The 21,372-nt window shown below is 56.1% G+C and overlaps 5 protein-coding genes across 5 annotated transcripts; 2 read left to right on the top strand and 3 right to left on the bottom strand.

Annotated features, from left to right (window-relative positions):
* Positions 1-52: 52 nt before the first annotated feature.
* Positions 53-3,205, top strand: G6M90_00g032010 (uncharacterized protein; the record flags this gene model as incomplete). Its single annotated transcript, XM_014687650.1, has 1 exon — positions 53-3,205. One exon carries the CDS (start codon positions 53-55, stop codon positions 3,203-3,205), a length of 3,153 nt encoding a protein of 1,050 aa, XP_014543136.1.
* A 317-nt stretch (positions 3,206-3,522) lies between these two features.
* Positions 3,523-4,407, bottom strand: ECI3 (Enoyl-CoA delta isomerase 3; the record flags this gene model as incomplete). The annotated part of the gene is made up of 2 exons (XM_066130096.1): positions 3,523-4,033; positions 4,097-4,407. The coding sequence occupies 2 exons, from the start codon at positions 4,405-4,407 to the stop codon at positions 3,523-3,525; spliced, it is 822 nt and encodes a 273-aa protein (XP_065986333.1).
* Positions 4,408-5,169: 762 nt separating this feature from the next.
* Positions 5,170-6,707, top strand: alg-2 (Alpha-1,3/1,6-mannosyltransferase alg-2; the record flags this gene model as incomplete). The annotated part of the gene is made up of 2 exons (XM_014687652.1): positions 5,170-6,043; positions 6,106-6,707. 2 exons carry the CDS (start codon positions 5,170-5,172, stop codon positions 6,705-6,707), a joined length of 1,476 nt encoding a protein of 491 aa, XP_014543138.1.
* Positions 6,708-7,977: 1,270 nt separating this feature from the next.
* On the bottom strand, positions 7,978-11,920 carry Camkk1 (Calcium/calmodulin-dependent protein kinase kinase 1; the record flags this gene model as incomplete). The annotated part of the gene is made up of 2 exons (XM_014687653.1): positions 7,978-11,434; positions 11,646-11,920. The coding sequence occupies 2 exons, from the start codon at positions 11,918-11,920 to the stop codon at positions 7,978-7,980; spliced, it is 3,732 nt and encodes a 1,243-aa protein (XP_014543139.1).
* A 7,890-nt stretch (positions 11,921-19,810) lies between these two features.
* On the bottom strand, positions 19,811-20,895 carry G6M90_00g032050 (uncharacterized protein; the record flags this gene model as incomplete). Its single annotated transcript, XM_066130097.1, has 4 exons — positions 19,811-20,233; positions 20,305-20,433; positions 20,577-20,616; positions 20,693-20,895. 4 exons carry the CDS (start codon positions 20,893-20,895, stop codon positions 19,811-19,813), a joined length of 795 nt encoding a protein of 264 aa, XP_065986285.1.
* Between the last annotated feature and the right edge of the window lie 477 nt (positions 20,896-21,372).

Genomic DNA, 21,372 nt, shown 5'->3' on the forward strand with positions numbered 1-21,372 from the left:
ACTTTTGTGCATTGTCGATACCACTACCGCACCACAAAGCTCCCCTTGAGCGATGGACACGACGGCAGAACCCACGTCGTCATGTCATCTTGAGCGTTCATTCTCGCAGCACAGCGTAGCATCTACGCGTTCCATCCGAAGTACTAGAAGTAACCGGAGCACCACGCTGCGTGCTGGTCGCAGTCGCCGGCTCCTCAGTCAGCCAAATGGCTCAGCAAGCAGTATCGCTGCGAGCGACAAGTCTTTGACGAGCTTTCCTAGTTTCAGCCCCGACCCTACTGATGCGAACCTTTTCCACAACAAAGAGGAGCGCCTCAAAACGGCCACTCAGGATTCAGAGAATAGCCGTATGAGGAACCTCAGCAACAGAGGTCTCTCCATAGTCGACAGTCTGACAGGCAAGAACGCGTCTCGCGATGCCTTGTTTGAGGATGCTCCACTGCGACAATCGATCCCGGGCGCGTTACACCGGGCTGATGATAGTCACATCGAGCGGCTGATTTCCCGGCATGGAGCGGTCCCGCTCGTTCGTCAAATTGCCGAAGACTTGGCGCAGAGGGATGTTCAAATTGCTGCGCTTCGTCGACGAGCCGATGAGCGGGAGCGAGCGCTCAGGAAAATTGTTAGGGAATGTGGTCTGTCAAACATGGACCTGGAGAACCGGCTCAAGACGGTCGAGGCTGAGATGCGATCCAATGAACGCAGACATAGCGATGGGGAGAATGGGCTGACGGATCTCATGAGCGATGCGATGCAAGATACCATGACAGCGCATGTATACGGAGAAACGGAGCGAAGAGACGCTACAGTTCGCGCAGGCGGCAATAGCAAGGGAACCATTCGTGGATGGAAGGAATACCTCTGGGGAGGCGGAACTGCAAAACGAGGAACCCGTGCGAGCAGTGTCAGTGTCAATGGCGAGGACGCCAACCCGGCTACTATAGTGCGCTCACAGTCAAGCATGGACAGGCGACCGACAATCCAGGACGATCTATTCACTCCTCCGCCGGAACCCAACACAACCACAAACCCGACCAGTTCAAGCCGCGCTTCTAGTGTCCATTCCACAGCAGCCTCTGAGCGGAAGTCGTCGGTTTCTCTGGCAAGCCTCGCCTTGCGGCTCGTAGCTGGAGGCACCGCGACCCCGCGAGATGCCGAAGTCAGAGGCAGAGCTGTGAGTGCATCTGTTCGCGACGCCTCCAGAGCAGGATCAACTGCCAGTATTCGGACAGCCCAGTCTGCGCGGGTTGCGTCCATGGCTGGAAACCCCAAGGCCTTGATGGCCATGCGGCGGACTTCTCAGACACCACAACCCTTGACTAGCACAAAACCACAAGCACAAGACATGTGGAGGAATATGGCGAGCAGCCCACCGGATGCCATCAATGCACGCCAGGAAAGTTGCGGCCCTGTTGAGATGGATGCTATTTTGCCACCCGAATCGCAACCTCCCACTTTATCCCATATCTATCAGAACAATGCCCAAGGCGAGTTTCTAACGGATAGATTTGGGTTCATCTACGATCAGCGCCGGAAGAGGAGACAGCGGGAAGCGGCACATATGGCAGATCAGATCAAAGGCGGCCGGACTGAGATGCTCACCAACGGCCGCACCGGCATATCTCCAAATCTTGTTGAAGGGCTTCCAAGCCCTAAATGGAGCGTCTCAAGTGGTGGCAGACCTGGCAGCCCCAGCAGCCACGAGGAACGAATCGAAGATGACAGCAAGCCGAAGCGATGGCAGGATTATCTGAAGATTGCTACTTTTCCTACTGAGCTGTTGAGCCATACACCAAGTGTTAGTGCGTCTGCACTGGAGGTATTGGAGGGCACTGGTGTCTTGACTCCCGAAATTCACGAGCCGGAACCGTTCAAGGGACCGAGTATTATGCCCACAACCGCTGGTTTGGTTCTTCCGCAGCCAAGCACGACAACTGCAGTTGACAATGAAACCACACAGCCCGCAGAGAGGGACGCAAACGTCACTGCGGTTGTCACGGAAGACACGGAGCCGGTGAAGCTACTACTGGAACAGCTTAGCGATGTTCACGACGCATTGCAGCGCGACAAGACGGTGAAATGGAACGATTTTCTCCGCAAGGTGAGAGCCGAGCGCCGACGTGAAGGCCAGGCTGCCGTGGCAGCCGCTGCAGCGGTCGCTGAGGCTCGTTTCGAGACACCTGCAGTGATTCTTCCCGAGACTCGGGTGGCAGACGGTGAAATCATTGGCATCTCGGGCCTTGGGAACAAGGGCAAGGTGGGCCGGGCCAAGTGGAACGAATTCAAGTCACTGGTGCTTGGCGGCATACCCGTTGCATTTCGCGCCAAGGTCTGGTCTGAATGTTCTGGCGCAAATGGACTGCGCGTTCCCGGATACTACGAGGACCTTGTCGCACAAAACGGCGAGGATGATGACGCGGCAGTGGTCAGCCAGATTCAAATGGATATTCACCGAACGCTGACAGACAACATTTTTTTTCGAAAGGGCCCAGGAGTACAGAAGCTGAACGAACTGCTCCTTGCGTACTCGCGCCGGAACAAGGATGTTGGATACTGCCAGGGCATGAACTTGATTGCGGCGAATCTTCTCCTCATCATGCCGTCGGCAGAAGAAGCGTTTTGGATTCTGGCATCAATTATTGAAAGCATTCTACCCCACGGCTACTACGACCAATCGCTCATGGCGTCGCGGGCCGACCAGCAAGTGCTGCGGCAATTTGTGTCGACGGTGCTTCCCAAACTGTCAGCGCATCTCGACTCGCTTTCGATCGAGCTTGAGGCGTTGACATTCCAGTGGTTCCTGTCGGTATTTACTGACTGTCTTTGCGCCGAGGCCCTTTTCCGGGTGTGGGATGTGGTGCTGTGTACTAATGACGGGAGCACGTTTCTCTTCCAGATTGCGCTGGCGTTGCTGAAGCTGAATGAGCAGAATCTTTTGCAATGCGACACGCCGGCAGGAGTCTACACATACATCAACCACCACATGACGGAACACGCGATTAGCATTGACGGCTTGATTCAAGCTGGCGAAGCACTGCGACGAGTTGTGCGGCGCGAGGATATTGAGCAGCGGCGGAACAAGGCGATACAGGCGGAGAAGGACATGCTGGCCGAACGAGATGGCAATGCTCAGAAGAGGACGGCCCAGAAGGCAGCGGAGGACGAGGGATTGAGTGTCGAGGAGCCACGGCCGATGGAAGCCTAAATGCACAGGATAAAGAGGTGGTTGGATAGAGCTGGCTAGATGATACCCACATATATATCCTTTGTCTATTTCTTGTCTAGTGTCATATAAAACGTTCCATGTTTATATGTAGCTCGTAAGCAGCGGGGACCTGCCGTGAAGCGTGGTTTTGCAGCGGTCAGCAGTCACGTCGGACCATGATTCTAACGTAACACGGCAGGCAACCAACGCCTGTCACCCAGGCGGCTGATATCCCATTTATTGAAATACACGCCATACATGTAGCCGTGTGTCATGATGGTCAAATTTCTATTCCTTGTTTCCCTCTATTTTCCCCTTCACAGCTTAGATTTGTTCTCCTTGTTCCACTGCTCAAACCACACCTTTCCAAACTCCTTCCGCTCGCCGTCGAGCCTCTGGTCCTCGTTGAAGCGGGCCTCCTCCCTGTCGACGCCCTCCTTGCGCAGCTCCTTGAGCAGGTCCTTGTGCAGCTCCGTCTTGATGACGCCGTAGACGCCGGCTTTCGCCTTCTCCGTCAGCTGGCGCTCGGCGATGAAGCGCAGGGCGTCGTCGAGCGAGGCGGCCGTGGCGTCGGCGAGCCCGTACTCGACGGCCTGCTGGCCCGTGAAGCGGCGGCCCTCGAGGGCCACGGTGCGGTAGGCCTGCGGCGCCAGGCGGTGCCGGAAGATGGCGGCCATGGGGGGCTTGAGCGGCGCCCCGAAGAGAACCTCGTTCAGGCAGAGGAAGCCCTTGGGGTCTGGGGCCAGGCGGTAGTCGTGGGCTTGCGCGAGCATCAGGCCGCCGGCGAAGGTGTGTCCGTTGAGGAGGGCGACCGTGGGCATCGGGTACCTGTTTTTTTTTACAGTTTGGTTAGTGAAATGTCAAGAGGTAGAAAGGGGGGGAACGACTTGCGTTAGGAGGCGCGTCCACAGGTCGAAGAAGAGCTGCCAGAAGCCGTCGGTGTTGATGGCGTGCTCGAGGTCCAGGCCGTTGGAGTAGAACTTGGGGATGCCGCTGGTGGTGACGACGACACCGGGGGTGTAGCCGCCGAACTCGAGGATGTCGAGGGCCTGGAGGAGGGCGCGGCAGAACGCGGTCGTGAGGCGGTTGTCCGGGGGGGAGACGAAGGTGAGCAGGTAGACTTGGGGCTGCGGCTGGGTGGCGGTGATGGAGCCGCCTGGGTGGGCGCCGCAGGGGGGGATGGGCACGGTGAAGAGGGACATTGTTGGAGGCGGGATGACGCTGGTGAGGATTGGGTAGAGATGGGGGGGACAGGGAGAGTGGGATGCGAGTTGAGATATAGGATGGGTTTTTGGCGTTGAGCTGGGAGCCTCGGCTTGTGATTGCGACGGACCCGCTCCGGCGTCAGACACGGGGGGACGGGGACGGGGGTGGATCCGTCCACATGTCAGGCCGGCAGTGCTGCGCCGCGCAGGACTGCCGGCGTTTTCATGGTGAATTCCCCGCGGGTTGGGGATAGGGCAGAGTATGGGAGGCTGTGCCTGGCTGGTGTCGACTTGGTGATTGATTCGTGTGCTGTCTGGTAGTGCTTGGCCTTAGGTCTACCCGAGAGGGGGCCGAGGTGCCGTGTACTTGCCCAAACGGGAGTCCGTCGGGCGATAGAATAATCGCCCCGGGCCACATACAATACATAAATAATGTCTGGTCGCACGCTTGGCGCGGCGCGGCGGCAGGTACATGGTGCGCGAGCAGCTGGCCATTACGTCGATGCGGCTCTTACACCACCTCGCCTACGCTGGTGCCTAAAATAAATTCATGCTAATTACCACGGTATCAGGCGTTCATAATTAAGCCCCTTTTTGCCTTGACGTCCAGAACCTGCTCCACTTTCCCGAAGCAGAGCTACCCCTGCAGCCTGTCACTCAATCTGCTTCACCCCACCAGCTCAAAGCTGTCCTCAACCACATGAAGCCTTCACATCCAACCACCTCTCCAACGTCCATGACGCTCCCATCGCCGCCGTCATGGACGCAAGCACGCCCAATCCGCCTACCCTAGGCACCGACGCCGTCGGCAGCACAATTGTCTTCTTCCACCCCGACCTCGGCATCGGCGGCGCAGAACGCCTCGTCGTCGACGCAGCCGTGGGCCTGCAAACCCGCGGCCATAAAGTCGTCATCTTCACCAACCACTGCGATCCGACACATTGCTTCGACGAGTGTCGCGATGGTAACCCTCCTCCCCCCTTCTTGACCCTTGAAGTCTGTCTCCTGCTAAAAAAAATTCCTCCCCAAGGAACCCTCGACGTCCGCGTCCGCGGCAACTCCATCGTCCCGCCCTCCATCTTCTCGCGCCTGACGATCCTGTGCGCCATCCTCCGCCATATCCACCTCCTCCTAACCATTCACCTGACGGGCGAGCTCGCGGCCCTCAGTCCACGCGCCTTCATCGTCGACCAGCTCTCCGCCGGCCTCCCTCTCATGCGGTTCCTCGCCCCCGACGTGCCCGTCCTCTTCTACTGCCACTTCCCGGACCTGCTGCTCGCCCAGGGCCGCCAATCCCTCGTGAAGCGCCTTTACCGCGTGCCCTTTGACCGCCTAGAAGAATGGAGTATGGGCTTCGCCCACGCCGTGGCCGTCAACTCCAAATTCACCCGCGGCATCGTGGGTAACACCTGGCCCGCCCTGCAGAACAAGGTGCCGATCAACGTCGTCTACCCCTGCGTCGACACCCACACCACGCACGAGACGGCGCCAGACGAGGCCAAGCTGGCCGCGGGCAAGAAGCTGATCCTGAGCATCAACCGCTTCGAGCGCAAGAAGGACATTGGACTGGCAATCAGGGCGTTTGCCCAGATCCCCGAGGAGCAGCGACGCGGCGCGCGCCTCGTGCTCGCCGGTAAAGCCCTCCTACCCTCCCCCGCGCCAAAGCCGGAATGCTAACCTCGCAAAAAAAAAAAGGCGGCTACGACGCCCGTGTGTCCGAAAACGTCCTCTACCACGCCGAGCTCCAGGCGCTCGCGACGTCCCTCTCGCTCGCGCACCACACCCTCACGCCCGCGGAGCTCGGCTCGGCCGCCGCGCCCCCAGACGCCCAGGTGCTCTTCCTCCTCAGCGTCCCCGGCGCGCTCAAGGCGGCGCTCCTCCGCGCCGCCCGCCTGCTCGTGTACACCCCGGCAAACGAGCACTTTGGCATCGTGCCCCTCGAGGCCATGCTCGCGCGCGTCCCCGTGCTGGCCGCCAACACGGGCGGGCCCGTCGAGACCGTTGCCGACCGGGAAACAGGCTGGCTGCGCGACCCGGCCGACGCGCCTGCCTGGACCAACGCCATGGCGCGCTGCCTCGCGCTGCCCGACGACCAGCTCGCCGCCATGGGGGACGCCGGCCGCCGCCGCGTCAGGGAGCTGTTTGGCCGGGACAAGATGGCCCAGACGCTGGACGAGAGCCTGGTCCAGATTGCGGGTCTTGCCGAGGAGAGGCGTGTCTCCGGCGCCGCGGGCTTTGGTGTCCTGGCGGCCTTTATCGCCGTCTGCGCCGTTTTGGCGGCCTGGTTTGCATTTTGATGGCGTACGGTCCAATAGACGTGTTTTGTTTGGCGGTGCCTGCGTGCCCGCGGAGCCTCGGGAGAGTGGCATCGTGTTTGTGTTGGAAATGCATGCGCTGCATACTTAAGTAGGCTTGTGATAGATAGACCGATATTTTGACTTGGCGGGCGCGTCGAGGGAAATAACCCAATCTACAAGACAGTCCGCCCTCGCACGCGGACTCTAGAGAGAAAAGCACATGATAGAAATCAAGGGCCAGCAAGATTATGCACAACAACACATTGATACACATTCTTTGCCGTCCATATACATTGTGACATTCTCCATTATGTACACTACGTCAATACACAGGCCAAGCCTCTCCAAATAAAGAAGAAAAAAACAGATACTGATTTCATGCCTGCCGACGGCTGGCTCATTCGACAGCTAACCTCCCAGATGTATCTATATATGCAATGCTGCCGGTACCATGCAATATTCAAACCCTGCTGAACAAAATACCCCCCCGAGGACCATCCCTACTCCGGCCACCCACGGACAGTTCCAAAAACAAGTCAAAAGAAGACGAGAAATAAAACAAACCTCCTGACGGGATCCAGACGCTCATTAGCCCGTCTGCTCAGAGACAAATACCACCCTAGATCCATTCTAATGTGTCACGCCGGGCTGCATAGTCCCGGCGGAAAGTAGACAGAAAGATGAAAAAAGAGCAAAACAGACGAGGTAAGAAAGAAAATTCAAGGGCCAAACGCGCCGTGTCGCCTAATGCAGTCCGAGTCCAGTTGCTCGTGGCAGATTTGGGCCATCTCGTTCCAATCGTCTCCAAAATATGCCTGCATATTTCAAAACATGGCTTCATCCAGTGCCATGCCTCTTCTGCGCAAGGTACGTCATGTCGTTAGGTCGTCAGTCAGTACAGTTGCGCCATTCATTGATCATTATGCCTGCTAGGAAGAGGCATCGATTCCATCTCCGTCTTGAATCATGTCGTTGATGCGTACAACGCTGGAAGAGAGAAATATTGGTTTGAATAACTTGAGTAACAAGAAAGAAGTTTGAAAGGCCGCAAGGCCCATCTATCACTGGTTGCGTCTTGCATCCAGTTCCATTAAAAGGGGGAAAAACCAAGCGTGGTATCGCGGTCTAATATTCGGGTATATCAGACTTCCTGACTCTTTGCAAAGCAAGGAAGCATCCAGGTAACCATCTTTCGTCTAACGAAATCGTGCACCAACCCATCCGTTACTTGGACTTGCGTGGGTGCAAAATATAAGGACAAGTGCCAGTTTCATGAGTCCCGGAGACGCATGGAATCTTCGTCATAGACGGACACCTTCTTGGCTGTCTCGTCGCTAGCCGTGCTCGCACCAGTGTCGCGTCTTTTAGCCTCAAACGGACGAGACGAGTGTGACGCACTGGTTGGCGATGCTTTCTTCTTAGACTTGGTCATGAGGAAAATCCCTTCATCACTATCGTCGTCCTCGTCGACACGAGGTGTCCGAGAGTCCATGTCCTCAGTAGTATGTGTTCTGTCATGTTCAAGCTGCAGGTGTAGCGAGGAGTCGCCACCCAAGCTTTGGGAATGCTTAAACATTGAAGTCATGGGAAATCCACTGGCTGGTTCCTTCACAAGTGCAGGTGGCGTGATCGCCTCGGAGGATCCTTCATATCGGCATGTTTGTCCACCACTACCGGACCTAGCCAAGTGTTCAGCTTCCATATCGGCAGAAACGGAACTGGCACCGCTTAGCAGAGCGGGGAGTGACGGATCCGATTGGAACACTAGAAGGCGTCCGGAGGCGCTCTTGGGGGGGTCCGTATGTAAAGGGCTAGTCGTCTCGCTCGGACTCGTGAGAGGCGTTCCCATGCCATCCATTGATTCCAGGCTAGATGACTTGGTTGTGGTCATGGTGTCATCTCTCGGCGGCGCTGCCGGATGCTGCGTCCAATCTTGCGAACCTGGTGACGGCGGACAGGGGACATTGGCGGGCTCGACCTTTCGGGGAGACAATATTTGAGACTGGCAGAGAGGCTCGACAGCCGCTTGGATTGTTTCAGGGCTCATAGATATAAAGCCGCTCTGGTCTACCAGGGAAACTGAGGCCTTGGCCCCGTGGCCTTGTGCTGCAGCAGTTTGCTGAGCATTGACGCCAAATCCAAATCGGTTTTGGAGATTTGGATCGGAGCGAGGCTGCCCGTGTTGGTACGTAGCAGAACTTGCTTGTGGTGACGAAGACAGCGGGGAAGGGGTATTGTATCCTCCTCTACTTCCTCTTCCCAAGTCCAGAGATCTAATGGGACCGGGATGGCGATGCATGGTTCCAGATGCTGTGGCTGTCGAAACAGAACAAGACCCGTTGGTACGCTTATCTGCACTCATAAAGACGCCCCGCTCAATCGACGCAGATCGGGAGTTGTCTTCGCTTTGGGATTCAAGAGCACGGGACCTCCGACTGCCATCCCGGGGGAGCTGTGGATGCACTTCTACATGGGGCGTGACGGGGGTGGACTGTGTTTCAGGAAGAGCTGGGGCAAGCTGCAGAAATTGCGGCGCCATTTTGCGGTGGCCAGCATGGCGCTGAAATCGTCGAGAGCACGCGGTTGCGGAGGCGAAGTCAGAGCTGCCGTTGCTGGCATCATTGTTTCCAGGAGCGGTCCATAGCTGATGGTGGCGGTGATCCTTGGCACCTTCGACTGGCTGCAAAACTGTGGCAAGGGGGTCATACGCACCATCGGTCTGAACAGTAGCAGTCGAGGGAGCCGTGATGGCCGGCTGGCTGGATCCTGCAAGCACGTCTTTGGCAACGCTGCCAAAGTAGTCCTCGCCACGAAGACTTGGTCGCCGTTCAAAACCGGGATGCAGGTTCGCACCCCCATTTTTAAATATGCTGTCGCCAGCGGAGCTTGCTACGCTGCTGGTGGCTCGTCTTCGTGATTTGCTGTCGCTGCGTTCCACAAGCGGATGCATGACCCTGCCCACCGCCTTCTTCACGACTGATCGGGCTCGTTCCAAAAAGGTGAGGGGAACGACCGCGTATGACATTTCTTTCTCGTCGACTTGGATCTTCCTGCCCTGTGAAGGACGTGCTGGATCAGTGTCATCGAGCCAGCCCACGACGTTGTTGATGCCATGGACAACCCAAGGGTGTCGCTTGATATCCCGGAGACGAATTCGCTTCTCCGGATTCTTGGTCAGCATCTGGCGAAGGAGGTCGTACAAAAGATTGTCCACGTCCTCATACTCTAGATCATTATCATCCCGGTATGGATGTGCATTCTGTCTTTTATAAAGAGAGTGCTCTGCCGGAGAGGTTGAAGGATCAACGGGCTTTAAGCGGCGACGGGGGATGTGCACGTCTTCAGTTGCAATCTTTCGGAACATTTGAAATTCATCCTCAGCCAGGAACGGAATACGAGCGAAGATGAGACAGTACAACGTCACACCAAGTGACCATACATCGATTTGCTCCGAGACTTTGGGCTGATGTTTACTGTCAACGTCCGTATAGCAGAGCTCAGGGGCGAAGAAGGCGGGAGTGCCGACAGTCTTGGCCAGTTCCAGGTCGTCGTCAAAGTCCTTAGCTTCAGACTCGGATACGGTATCGTCGGGTTCACCGTCGCGGATGGGCCGCCCAAAGTAGGAAACACCAAAGTCGGAAATCTTGACGCGGTGGTCCTTGGTCCAAAGGAGGTTGGCTGGTTTGATGTCTCGATGAACGACGCCCTGGTAGTGGAGGTACTCCAAACCCAGAACTGTATCACGGAATGTAGACCTAGCCTGATCAAACGTGAAGCAGGGGACAAAGGAATAGTCCTCGCCAAAGGGATCGTGTGCGTAGGGGTTATAGTCAACAGAAGACATGTGAGAAATGATGGAATCGGCCATGCTGGGAGATCGCTCTCGGAATTGCCTTCGAGGAGCATCCTCGGTGTACGCTCCATGCATGGTGCCGTCGAGAGCCGTAGTAGAGCCCGGAGCTGAGTGAAGAGGGCCGGGTGTCTCCATGTCGTCCACCCACGAAATGTCCTCGGCGAGTTCAGAAGGCATCAATCCGGTTGAGGCAATTGACATTGACCTCGAGGGGGCCGCAGAGGAGCGCCGCGAGCCCGAGGGCGATGAGGGCCCGTCAGTGAGGGCAAAGTCTTCGTGGGAGGAAATGCGAGACCAGTGCCCTACACTGCTCCCCTCGTCGGCTGCACCATGCTCGACGCTCCAGTAGTCAGAGGGACCGGCGAAGGTCTGGGCCATCTTGGCCCGCTTTAATTCTTTGATGGCTTGTCGGCGTTCGAGATGTTGATTGTATCGCTCCTCCTCGGCGGAGGGCGCAGGGCCGCCCATTTCTCGTTCGACTCTGCGTCGCTCATACTGGCAGATGTGCGGTAAACCCTTCTTTCGCCAGACAATCTCACCGAGTTCAACATGCTCGAGTACCATGTAGATCTTCTTTAGTTCAGGGTCGTCGATGACTTCGAGCAAGGCGACGACGTTGGGATGACGGATTTTCTTGAGAATGGCAATCTCCTTTTTGGTCTTGTCTTGTGGCGACAGGGCCATCACTTTACCCAGTCGTCGTTTCTTTGAGAATCGAGGAATGATTTTGATGGCGACATTATCAGAAGTTTCAAGGTTTCGAGCAAGCTTGACCTTGCCGTGCATTCCACGACCAATCTCCTCAATGACCTCATACTGGTTGATGGACTTGCGGCCGGTGATGTTATCAGAGTCGATCAGGGCTTTGTGGGTTCTGTGAAGAGTGGCGTTGGGTTAGAAAAACGGTCATTCACGCAATGTTTTGCAAGAGGGAGCAGGTAACAAGAGCAAGAGAATGGCCGACATCTGCCGCATCCTCTTGTGCTGAAACATTTCGTTTTTGGGAGACGGCACGGACGGCGGCGTGGAGAGGGGGGTGGGAGGAGGAGGAGGAGGATGGCGATGGTGGGCGGTAGTCGACTTACTCTCTAACTCGATGAGTCTGCAACGGGTGAAGAAACGGGCTGCTTCCAATTGGCGCCGGCGTATTACATTCGGAGACGGAAGTGTAGGGAAGGTTTGCGAGGTTGTGTCGCGAGGCAGACGGGCTGAAGAGGCCGGGGGAGGATACAGGCGTGCTGCTGGCGGTACGAAGCGGCAACGATGTCGACTGCGGGAGATGAGTGTGCAGAGGCTGCAGCGCAGTCGGCTCCGGCGAGGGTTGTGATGATTGTTGTTGTGGTCTGTGAGATGAGTCCATCGTGCAATCCATTTACAAGATGGTCGTCGCTCGATTCGACATGCTTGTGGGCAAGCTGGCCCAAGGAGGCTGGGTGTGAGCGCCGACCAGAACCCTATCGCCGCATGGCCGTGAGATGCGTCGTCGGTCGAGTCGATCAAGGCATACAGCAAAGGCAGGGCGAGGTCGCAGCGGCGGCTTGGAGCAGAGCGGTGTGAGGCAGAAGCGTGCCAGAGAGGTTGCGAGGTTGCGAGGCCCACGAGAGTGGTGAATGGCGGCGACGGCGGCGGCGAGGTGTTACAGGTATTAAGAGAAAAAGTGATGAAGATGAGTGGGATGCAAGCACGGAGTAGAGTCTCGTACAGTCGAGCAACTTGGTACGAAGCAGAGGCTTGTCTTGGATTGCGATGGGTAAGTGGTGGATGCGGGCTGGTCAAGAAGGAAATGATTGACCTGGCTGGGGGAGGAGGGGAGGGGAGGGAAAGAGGGCCACCCCCACTACTACGTCTTGGTGCTGCAGGTGTGCGCAAGTTACGGAGTACTAGCAGCAAGTTTAGCAAGCGCAAGGTATCAGACTGGGTGGCAGGAGCGATCGAGGACAGAGGCGTCGAGGTACCCGATACTTGCGCCAACGTAGGCTCTTGATTGTATTGCTTGTCCATGTGCGCCAGAGTGCCTAGATAAGTACCCAGGCGTCTCTCCAAGTGCCAATGTCACTCACTTGTTTCCTCCATACAGAGCAGCAACCTGGTGAGACCACAACGTTATTATGCGCAGCTCGATTAGACACGATGAGCACATGGACTGAACGTGAGCAGCCAACGGCGGGTGTACAAGTGCCGTCACTTGCAGCACAGTGCAGGTACCGCCCTCTGGCACGCAACTCGACAGGGGCTGGAGGCTTGGGCTGGCCTCTTTTTTTTCCAAGGACTCGCTAATATTTGGCGTGGTCTCCCAAAACTCTCCTTCGTCGGCGACCATGACATGGGACGGACGGGGTTGGACCGGGCCAAGGCTTCCGGGTCCCAAGGTTCAATGGCGGCGGCAGACGACCGTAAGCACTGGCCAGATCGCACGGTGCAGCGCCCTGGCTACATGCGTCACCACACGCGCAGATACCAGCCCTCCCGGCCACTCAGCTTGTCCGTGGCGCTGATAACGCGGTAGTGCGACGCCAAGACCACTGGTCGTGCAGCTGCTGATGGCACTGTGCGCCGACGTCGCCGGGCTGTCTGTCTTGCACTGCGCCATGCGCACGACGGAGTACCGAGCACGGAGACGATCGAACCATCGACTCTGGCCCTCCATGATTGCAGTCTCGACAGTGCTGCTTCCTCGAGTACGGACTACGGCCAACTAAACTTTGTGCCCAGCTCAGCTCATCCTGGGGAGCAGATTACTCCGTACAACTGTACAAGCCTCAGCCATGGCGCCACCGCTCGCAGACCAACTCTCGATCTTTGCCTCCTACCCTGCGTCCGCCGGCCTTGTCGTTTCCTCAGCATGCCTCATCCACCCAATTCACGTATCTGGTGGAAACGTCGTCGCGCGATAACAAGTGGGTGTCCGTGGGACTTGGTACCGCTTGGGCCGGCTGACAAGGGGTCTTTAGTAGCACAGAAAGGTGCAGCTGCAGCAGCATGGACGGCATGGATGGCATGGATGGCATGGGTCAAGTCTTCAAGCACTTCCTCCAACTTCTCGGAGCAAAGTAGCCAACTATCCAGGTAATTCGACCTCCTCTCCCCGTCAGTCACCCAAGCCGCCGCCTGGCCTTGATTTCACTGTGCCAGGTGGTCCGTCGCTCGGGCTGTGTGATGTCGTGGGTGCGAAGTAATTATACGTACAATGGGTTGAGTGTCGACGCGTCTTGGGATTGGGCGGTTCTCACCAAACTCGCCGGTCCGTCGCATGCCAAGGAGCTTATCAGCGGCCTCATCGCCATTGGTCCTCTTGTGCGACATCGCAGGCCCCTTCGGTGGCTTCACCTGTGGCTGGCCGCCGCCGCACAACCTGCATCTCACTTGCAAGGTGGGATTTGCCTGAATTCTTGCAAGTCCGAGTTGGAGTCGACAAGTGGTTTGATCGGCAGCGAGCACATAGGGACTCGCAACAAACTTTGGCCAGCGCCGAAGCTGCCGTATCACCACCCGCAGTGCTTCTCCATGGGCCGCGGGGAGTCGCCAAACTGCCAAAGCTGCCCAACCCAAAGTCAATCTAATCTGGCGGCTTGTCTAACGGATGGGCGGGTTTGGTGAGTTGGGCGGCGAGCGCCATGCCGCAAATCTGACCAGACATGTGCTCTGAAAGAGCAGCTGTGATAAGCAGCGCCGTTGGCCAACCATTGGACTGCGAGCCTCCTTCTTGAAATCGGCAGACCAGGAAGGGAGTGGTGGAAAGACGATGCCCTCATCGATTCCCGTCCCTGGGTTGTAGCGCTTCAATCGAGGACCGGGCTTTTGAAAAATCCGGATAAAACCCCAGAGCCATATTTGATTGTTTTATACTCCGTACAAGTCGTTGGTCACTCTATTCGACCAATTTTTTTTCCCCTGGGACCCGGATCCCGGTACTTGAATCACTGATGTGCGATAGCATGTACGTACATGTACACTGTGCCTAGCTGCGTCCCAGCTATTTGTGGAAACATGAATGGTTCCTGCCGCGTTAGCGATAACCAACCACTGGAAGGGAAGGAGCCAATCGCCCAATAACTTTGGGTGCGGACCCAACACCGTCTCAACGCCGCCCCAAACTATCTCAATTCCTGAGGGAGGCGTTTTCGACTTCCACTGTTCAGCTGCTCAAATGCCCATCCTGACCTGGTGAAACTTTATCTGATGGCAAGCATGCCAGCCATCTCAACATCTTCACATGCCCTCGGAGGTAAATGACATCCATTCCATCATCTTCGCTCTAAGCAGACGTACAAGCACAAGCACAGGCACCAGCACCAGCACCAGCACCAGCACCAGCAGTGGCACAGAAAGTTCTCGGCTTCAATACGGAGTGCCGTCCGGCCAGACCCGTGGCACATCATGGAACTCTGGCTCTTCATTCAATCTCGATTGCATTCCGCCTTGCTATTTCGCTTCGCACTTGTAGCTCAGAGTTGCACCGGGCTCGTCATGAGGAACAGGACGAAGGGGTGAATCAGGTGCATCTCTGTCCCCATTCGACTTGGGACTGGTTGGATATCGGGTCGCAAGCACTCCTTACAAAGCACCTGGCTGGGGACTGCCAGCATGAAGAAGATGGAGAAGCTCCCATGCACATGCACAACTCCCGCATTGGATCTATACTCTCCAGCTTCCACCGTTTCTCCCAGCAAAATATTAGTCCCGGTGCTCCATACGGTACGGCCAATGCCCCTTCTTATTCGAAAAGTGAGGTGGTTGCCACAGTGCGAGCTGAGTTGGAGAGATTGCTGCCTTTTCCAGACGCATCGTCTGCCACAATTGGCAATAGCGCACACCGTTCATTGATATTTCTGTCAGCATTCCCAGCATCACTTTTGTCCCGCGTCGCCGGATTGTTGGATCCCATACCGAGTGCAGACCACACACTTCAATCGACACATAGCGGGAGACGATAGATGCAGACCGACTGTGGACTGCCTAGGCCGAGACTTTCTTCTGGACGGGACAGGGTTAATATTGCATCTGCCTGCAGGAACAACGCCGTATCGTCACGTCTTTTCAATTTATTTCCGAAGAGATTATATGCAAGAAGACATCGCCTTTGCCTTGATCTCACTGAGGGTGGGACGCCGGGTATTGAGATGGTAGTCTTCGGGCGTTTGCTACAAGTGCAAGTGGCAAAGCGAGATTTACAATAGTTATGGCTTAGCCACTTGACTAAGGGAGTGCCGTTGTAGAGCCTAACGGCTTTTCCATTGGCTCGGGCCCTCTTGCAACTTGCAAAGGACGGAGTTACTACTTGCAAAGCTTGGGGAGCCAACTACCAAGGTAGCGGTGCGCACCCCAACTCTTGGGTGGCATGGGCGCCACCGCCTCGCCCAGCCCGCCCGCCAGATGCCAGGCTCACGATCTCTAATGCCAAGGTTCTTGGATCCAGGTTCCTTGGATCCCATCTTCTCTCGGCATAGACCGGCATGCTAGCTTATCATAATGGCCCAACTAGGCTTGGGTTCGGGAACGGTTCCCCATTCTAACCATGGAGGTGAGGGACGGCGCGCATTCGGCTCTACTGCTTCCAGACACCTCCATTGCAATTGCAGTATATTGGTATTCTTCTGGACACTTGCACTGTTTTGCGGTGCCCCATGTTCACTGTACCAATCCGCTCTTGTCGGAGGTCGTCGCCTTTGTCAGGCCGACATGCATTTTTTTTCTTCTTGCCATGGTCGAATGCGACTACCATAACACAGGTAATGCGCCCACGTCATGCCAGAGCCTCGGGGTTCAAGGAAGACCCCTATCGTTCATGGTCGCGCCGGAAATAGCAAAAACAAGATAAAGGTCGACTTTTGCGCTCGCCACGTCATCTCCATGGCCGTTCTGCCGACAATCAGTGGCTCAACAACCTCTTGCTGCATGTGATAGAATATCAAACGTGCAGCGGTCAAAATGATACATCAGAAGCGGTTTCCAATGCTTGCCTGTACCATTGCAGATAAATGAACCGTCAATTCCCAGGGCCCCCGCGATCCGAGACAATTTACCGAGTAGATCGGCTTTCGTGGTAGTAATATTACTGGCCCGGCAGCGGGTCTCCCGCTCTTATTGCTGCGCCGGACGTTGCATTAAACTACGGAGTACAATACAGACCAACATGCTACGACACAGCAATAAGGTTGTTCGGGCGACTGCCTTAGTTCTACTGTCGAACGATGGGCCACTACACCATGCCTGCTCGGTGCGCCTGGCTTGGGTCGGGAAATATTTCATTCAAGTAAGTTCTGCGCTGGTCTGCATAATGAATTGGTTGGCGTGTGCGCCGTGTTGGATGCTCCAACGCCGGCATGTACTCGGTATGAGATGGATGGCTTTTAAATGCCTCGTAGCACCTTGGCCACTCCGTCATTGTCCACGTACAAGAAGCCTTGGTGCTGCTGGAGGACGGATGGAGGAGGCGTTTTCAGGTGTAGCGTACAGGAGAGGTGGTCAGCCCAGATGCGAGTGGAACAGCCTGTCAGGGTTGCGTTTTCGAGCATTTCGAAGCATCCATGAAGAGCCGAAGTCTGGTCTAGCCTCCAAGTCCCCCACGCAGGTCCACGATGGGCATGTTACAGGTTGTCCCCTCGAGCATCGTGACGGCTGGCGCGCTTGTGGGTAATGGATGAATGCGGAGGAGGAGTCTGAAGTTGCTCCTGGCTCCATTCATAAACTCATCATTCATGCGTGGTTGACTAACGACGGGAAAAGGGAACCAAGGCTTGAGCCGCTCGTCCCGCTCCGCCCAGGGCCACAGGGTCTCAGGCCCCAGGGCCTTTCTCTGGCGGTACGTAGCTACTGTGGTCCGCACGAACGGTTTGCGGCTTCGCTATTGCCCTTGGATATGTTGAGTGGGCGTCACATCGTGCGTTTTACCAAGAGGTCGATGTGTTGTAATGGTCACCGTCTTCCCTTGCTACCCCCCCGGCGCGGACAACCCTTAGATGGTGCGGCTCACTTCCTCTATTGTAGGTGGACAAAAAAAAAATCAAAGTTTCAAGAATGGAAGGATGTTGACAATTTCAGATTATCATCAGGTTTTGATCTACTGACGACGGGTCGGTTAGGCCAAGGAGCAGCCTCACATGTTTTTACAAGGTTGAAGAAAGAAGCTCATATGGCAAGAATCCTGCACAGACACGGTGAGGCGCAGTGTCCTGTGTTTCGTCTGTGGATTCATGTTGGCTCTCCGTTTTGGAGGAGGGACTGAAGAAACGGAATGTATCTGACGCACTGTGTCTGTATCGTCTTCCCAGGTACGTCATCGGTACGTTTCCCGATATTTCTGCTTGTGCCGTTTGAAGACGCTGCATTGTATGTATGTACGACGTGTCGTGGCAACAAGTGCAAACAACTCTGGTGCCCAGTCCCCTTGCTCACCTTGGTCTGCTTGCCCTTGGCCCTGCCAGGCTTGGTATTAGTGCGGCATGTTAGGCAACTGGAAGTGGTGCATTTGTGATTCGTCACATTCGCACACCTTGAAGGATCCCGGTCGAACTGTCCGGGGTGGCCCCGTAGTCACAAGCCAGCGCAAACCAATGCATCTTTTAGACTTGGAGCGCGGCATGGGTTTGAACCATGTGCCCGCCTAGTGTAAACCATCCGGCTTTACGACTTTACGGAGACGAATGTATCTGGGGTACGTACGGAATACGCCAGTCAGTATCAGCTTATGTACATTACAGAATGAGATGGCGATGGGCGATGGCGTCTTTTAAAGCTGACTGCATGACAGGAAAGCGCCTGACGCGGCTTGATTGACCAGGATAAATGAAAAAAAAAACGACCTGTCTTTGCCGTCAACAGGCCGTCCTTCAACCGTCTTTATTTGAAATTATTCATCATTTGTGCCACCTTTCCCGCACAGACGAATCAATCTTTGGCTCCACTGCCACGCGGGACTGCTGCCCGGCAAATGCAGGCCCAGACTCGGCTTAGACGAATTTTCCATCACAACCACACAGCAGTCTACGTCTGCTTCAACTGCCCTCTCTTCCATTCCTGGATTCATCTGGCTGGCGTCGTTCGCACAAGCTCCCTCCCAGGTACCCGGAGGAGATGCTCCAGCGGTTGGTTCAGTGCGGCCGAGGCGGTCCTCGCCCGTCAGTGGCGCAACGACCGAGTCTAATACTCCAGCCACGCTTCAGGACCGCCGGTGACTGGATGCCGCATTCCAACATGTTGGTTGAACACCCAGGTAGCAACGGAGCAGTTCGTAGCGGCCTGTTTCATTTGTGGAGAAAGCGCTGCGGATCGACGTGTGCGCTCGGCAATCGGGATGTAGCGTCACGCACTGCGTCACTTGCGGGCGAAGAAAGCAGTATACCCTCATGTTTGGAAATGGCTGTTCCTTCAACGCAAATGCCCTGCCTGCCAAGGCGAAACACGGTGCTCGCTCGTTCACAGAGAAGCACTGCCTTGCGACGCCGTGACTGGCGTTGGCTTTGAATACACGCCATGTCCGCATCCAAACTTGCAGAATTGAAGGCGGGCGACCGGGCAGCCAAGTCACAAGCACCAGTATTCTATTTCAAATCACCCACGCCGCCACTCAAGGCCGTGCTATCCGCCCTGGGAACATGGTGAAAATGGTCAACTGGTAGTAGTACAGACGGCTACTGGGCCAAACCGAGCCTGAGCCTCCTCAACCTCGCTGCGTAGTACCGAGTAGCGCAATGCACATGTTTTGCCACCAAGGGAAATCACCCGACACCTATATCACAAAACTCTTATACATGGCCAGTCGGCAGTCGTCGTGGCAAGCAAATTACCCCAGCATCCAGGTTTTCCCCCATCCCACACATGCCAGGCCCGGCGCCTGCCCGGGCACCACGACGCGTCCCGTGGTGGATGGTCGGGTTCTGGCGAGCGTCGCAGCGGGATCCACCGCCGTGTGGTCTGCTGATCGTCTAGTGTGGGTGAAGCTTGAGGCCTTCATGTCTTGTTCTGCTCTTCTTCTCGGCCAGATGGTGCGAGGGACATGGGCCAATGGGGGATTTTAGAACCGCCGCCAATCAGGGGCGGTCGAACCGGTGAATTGGGCTGTTTTTGTTTTTATTGAACTGTCATTGTCTTGTCGAAGCGGACTTGTGAGGCGGCCGCGGATGACATACATTGAAATGGCGATGTGCGCCGTGAGATGGGGCAGCGGTTTATGATTGGTGCTTGACGGGTGTTTCTGGCGTCTACACGTCGATCGCGCCATGTAGTGGGATACTTGGTTCCTGGCCATGCGCTATTCTACCTTGTTGAAGAGGACCTTGACCTCGCGCAGACCCGGCTTGGCCTGGTCCCAGATGATCTTGAGGGCTGAGGCGTTTCCGTCGCTGCCAAACTTGAACTCGGCGGCGAGGGCGGCGCCAATTTCCCGAGGCACCTCTGCGGAGCTGAGATAGAGGACCCAGTAGCCTACCGAGACGTGCCGCAGGAGCACGTCGGAGTCGATGATGATGCCGCTGCGGTTGCTGCCGACGAGGACCGTGGACACCGCGTCCTCAGGGCCTGTTGTCTCCTTGAGCTGTATGGTTCCGTAGCCCAGGTCCAAGTTTGTGCCGGCGAGATGGGTGCTGTTTTGGGTTGGCGGGATTCTGGGCGACCGTCTCTCAGTGTATAGCACGTCGAAAGCGTTGACGATTTTGTCCCGGAGGTTCTGGCGCTCCTTTTTTCAGTCTGGTGGCTCGGTAAATTAGCAGGCCATTTGGAATACATCATGACTTACTGGCCTGATACGTCGATGCGGCGGTCCTTGGGAACCTCGAGCCTGTCTTCGATCACCCTCGGCGAGAGGTGCGTCTCGACCGAGTTCAAAGTGCCGGCGGTATTTCCAAATATGGCAATGCCATACCGGAGATCTCGGAACTAAAAGACGAATGTGCCAAAGGCGCCTGTCGCTCCGATGTGCGAACACACGACATGCGATAGCGTGATATATATGAAATTGCAGTACTACTGGAGAATGACCCGCGGGGAGCCGTCAAGGGCAGATTGAAAAGGTTTCGAACAAGGTCCCGATTCGGCACTCTTTTCATCCCTGTGACGAGCCTACGCCATGTCGTTGCGAGGCATACTCGTGCGATGACTTGCGGCGTCTTCCAGCGTCAAGTGGTTGGTCGCCTACTCGTCCTGCAGGACGAAGTCGTCGCGGATAATGGAGGCGATGGGCGTGCTCCAGCCGCCGTTGGGGACAGAATGTGACCCGTTCAGAATCCGCTGAGCCAGAGCCGCGTCGACAAAGGCCTTGGTGTCGAGCCTCCGTGCTATAATGTCTTCGGACTTGCTGGGGTATCTGGGAGGACGGCAAATCAATAACCCTGGCGTCATGTAAGCGTGAACTGGTAATTGTGAATGTTATTGCCATGGCATTTCATCGTCACTCGCCTAGGCGTACTCCTCGCCGCCGTCGACAGCTGCACCCGACAGCCCCGGCACCCTCTACTCCTCCAGCAGGTTATTGACATGTATGCCAAGTTCACTTGTGAATAGATTGATTCCCTGAGCCCGTGGTATCGTCCGGGTGGCTTCCCATCAGGGTACTGAAATAGAATCAGTAGTCTGAGTGTCATGTCCAACGGCCCCAAGGCCGCCATGTTGTCGGATAAGTCGGAATGTAGTAGGCGAAGCAGCAAACTGAGAAGGAAACGGCGAGGAATGAGGTGGTTTGTTGTTGATCCGGCAATTCCCAATCCTGGCCAAGTGTGTAACTCGTGCGACGTCCGTAAGATATAATCTCCCTACCCTGTTGGGACTGGTAATGGACTCATCGACTTAATAACGTCTACATGCGCTCGCTACAAGGCT

Source organism: Metarhizium brunneum, chromosome 2 (assembly GCF_013426205.1).
Source record: "Metarhizium brunneum chromosome 2, complete sequence".
In the NCBI taxonomy this organism is placed as follows: domain Eukaryota; kingdom Fungi; phylum Ascomycota; class Sordariomycetes; order Hypocreales; family Clavicipitaceae; genus Metarhizium; species Metarhizium brunneum.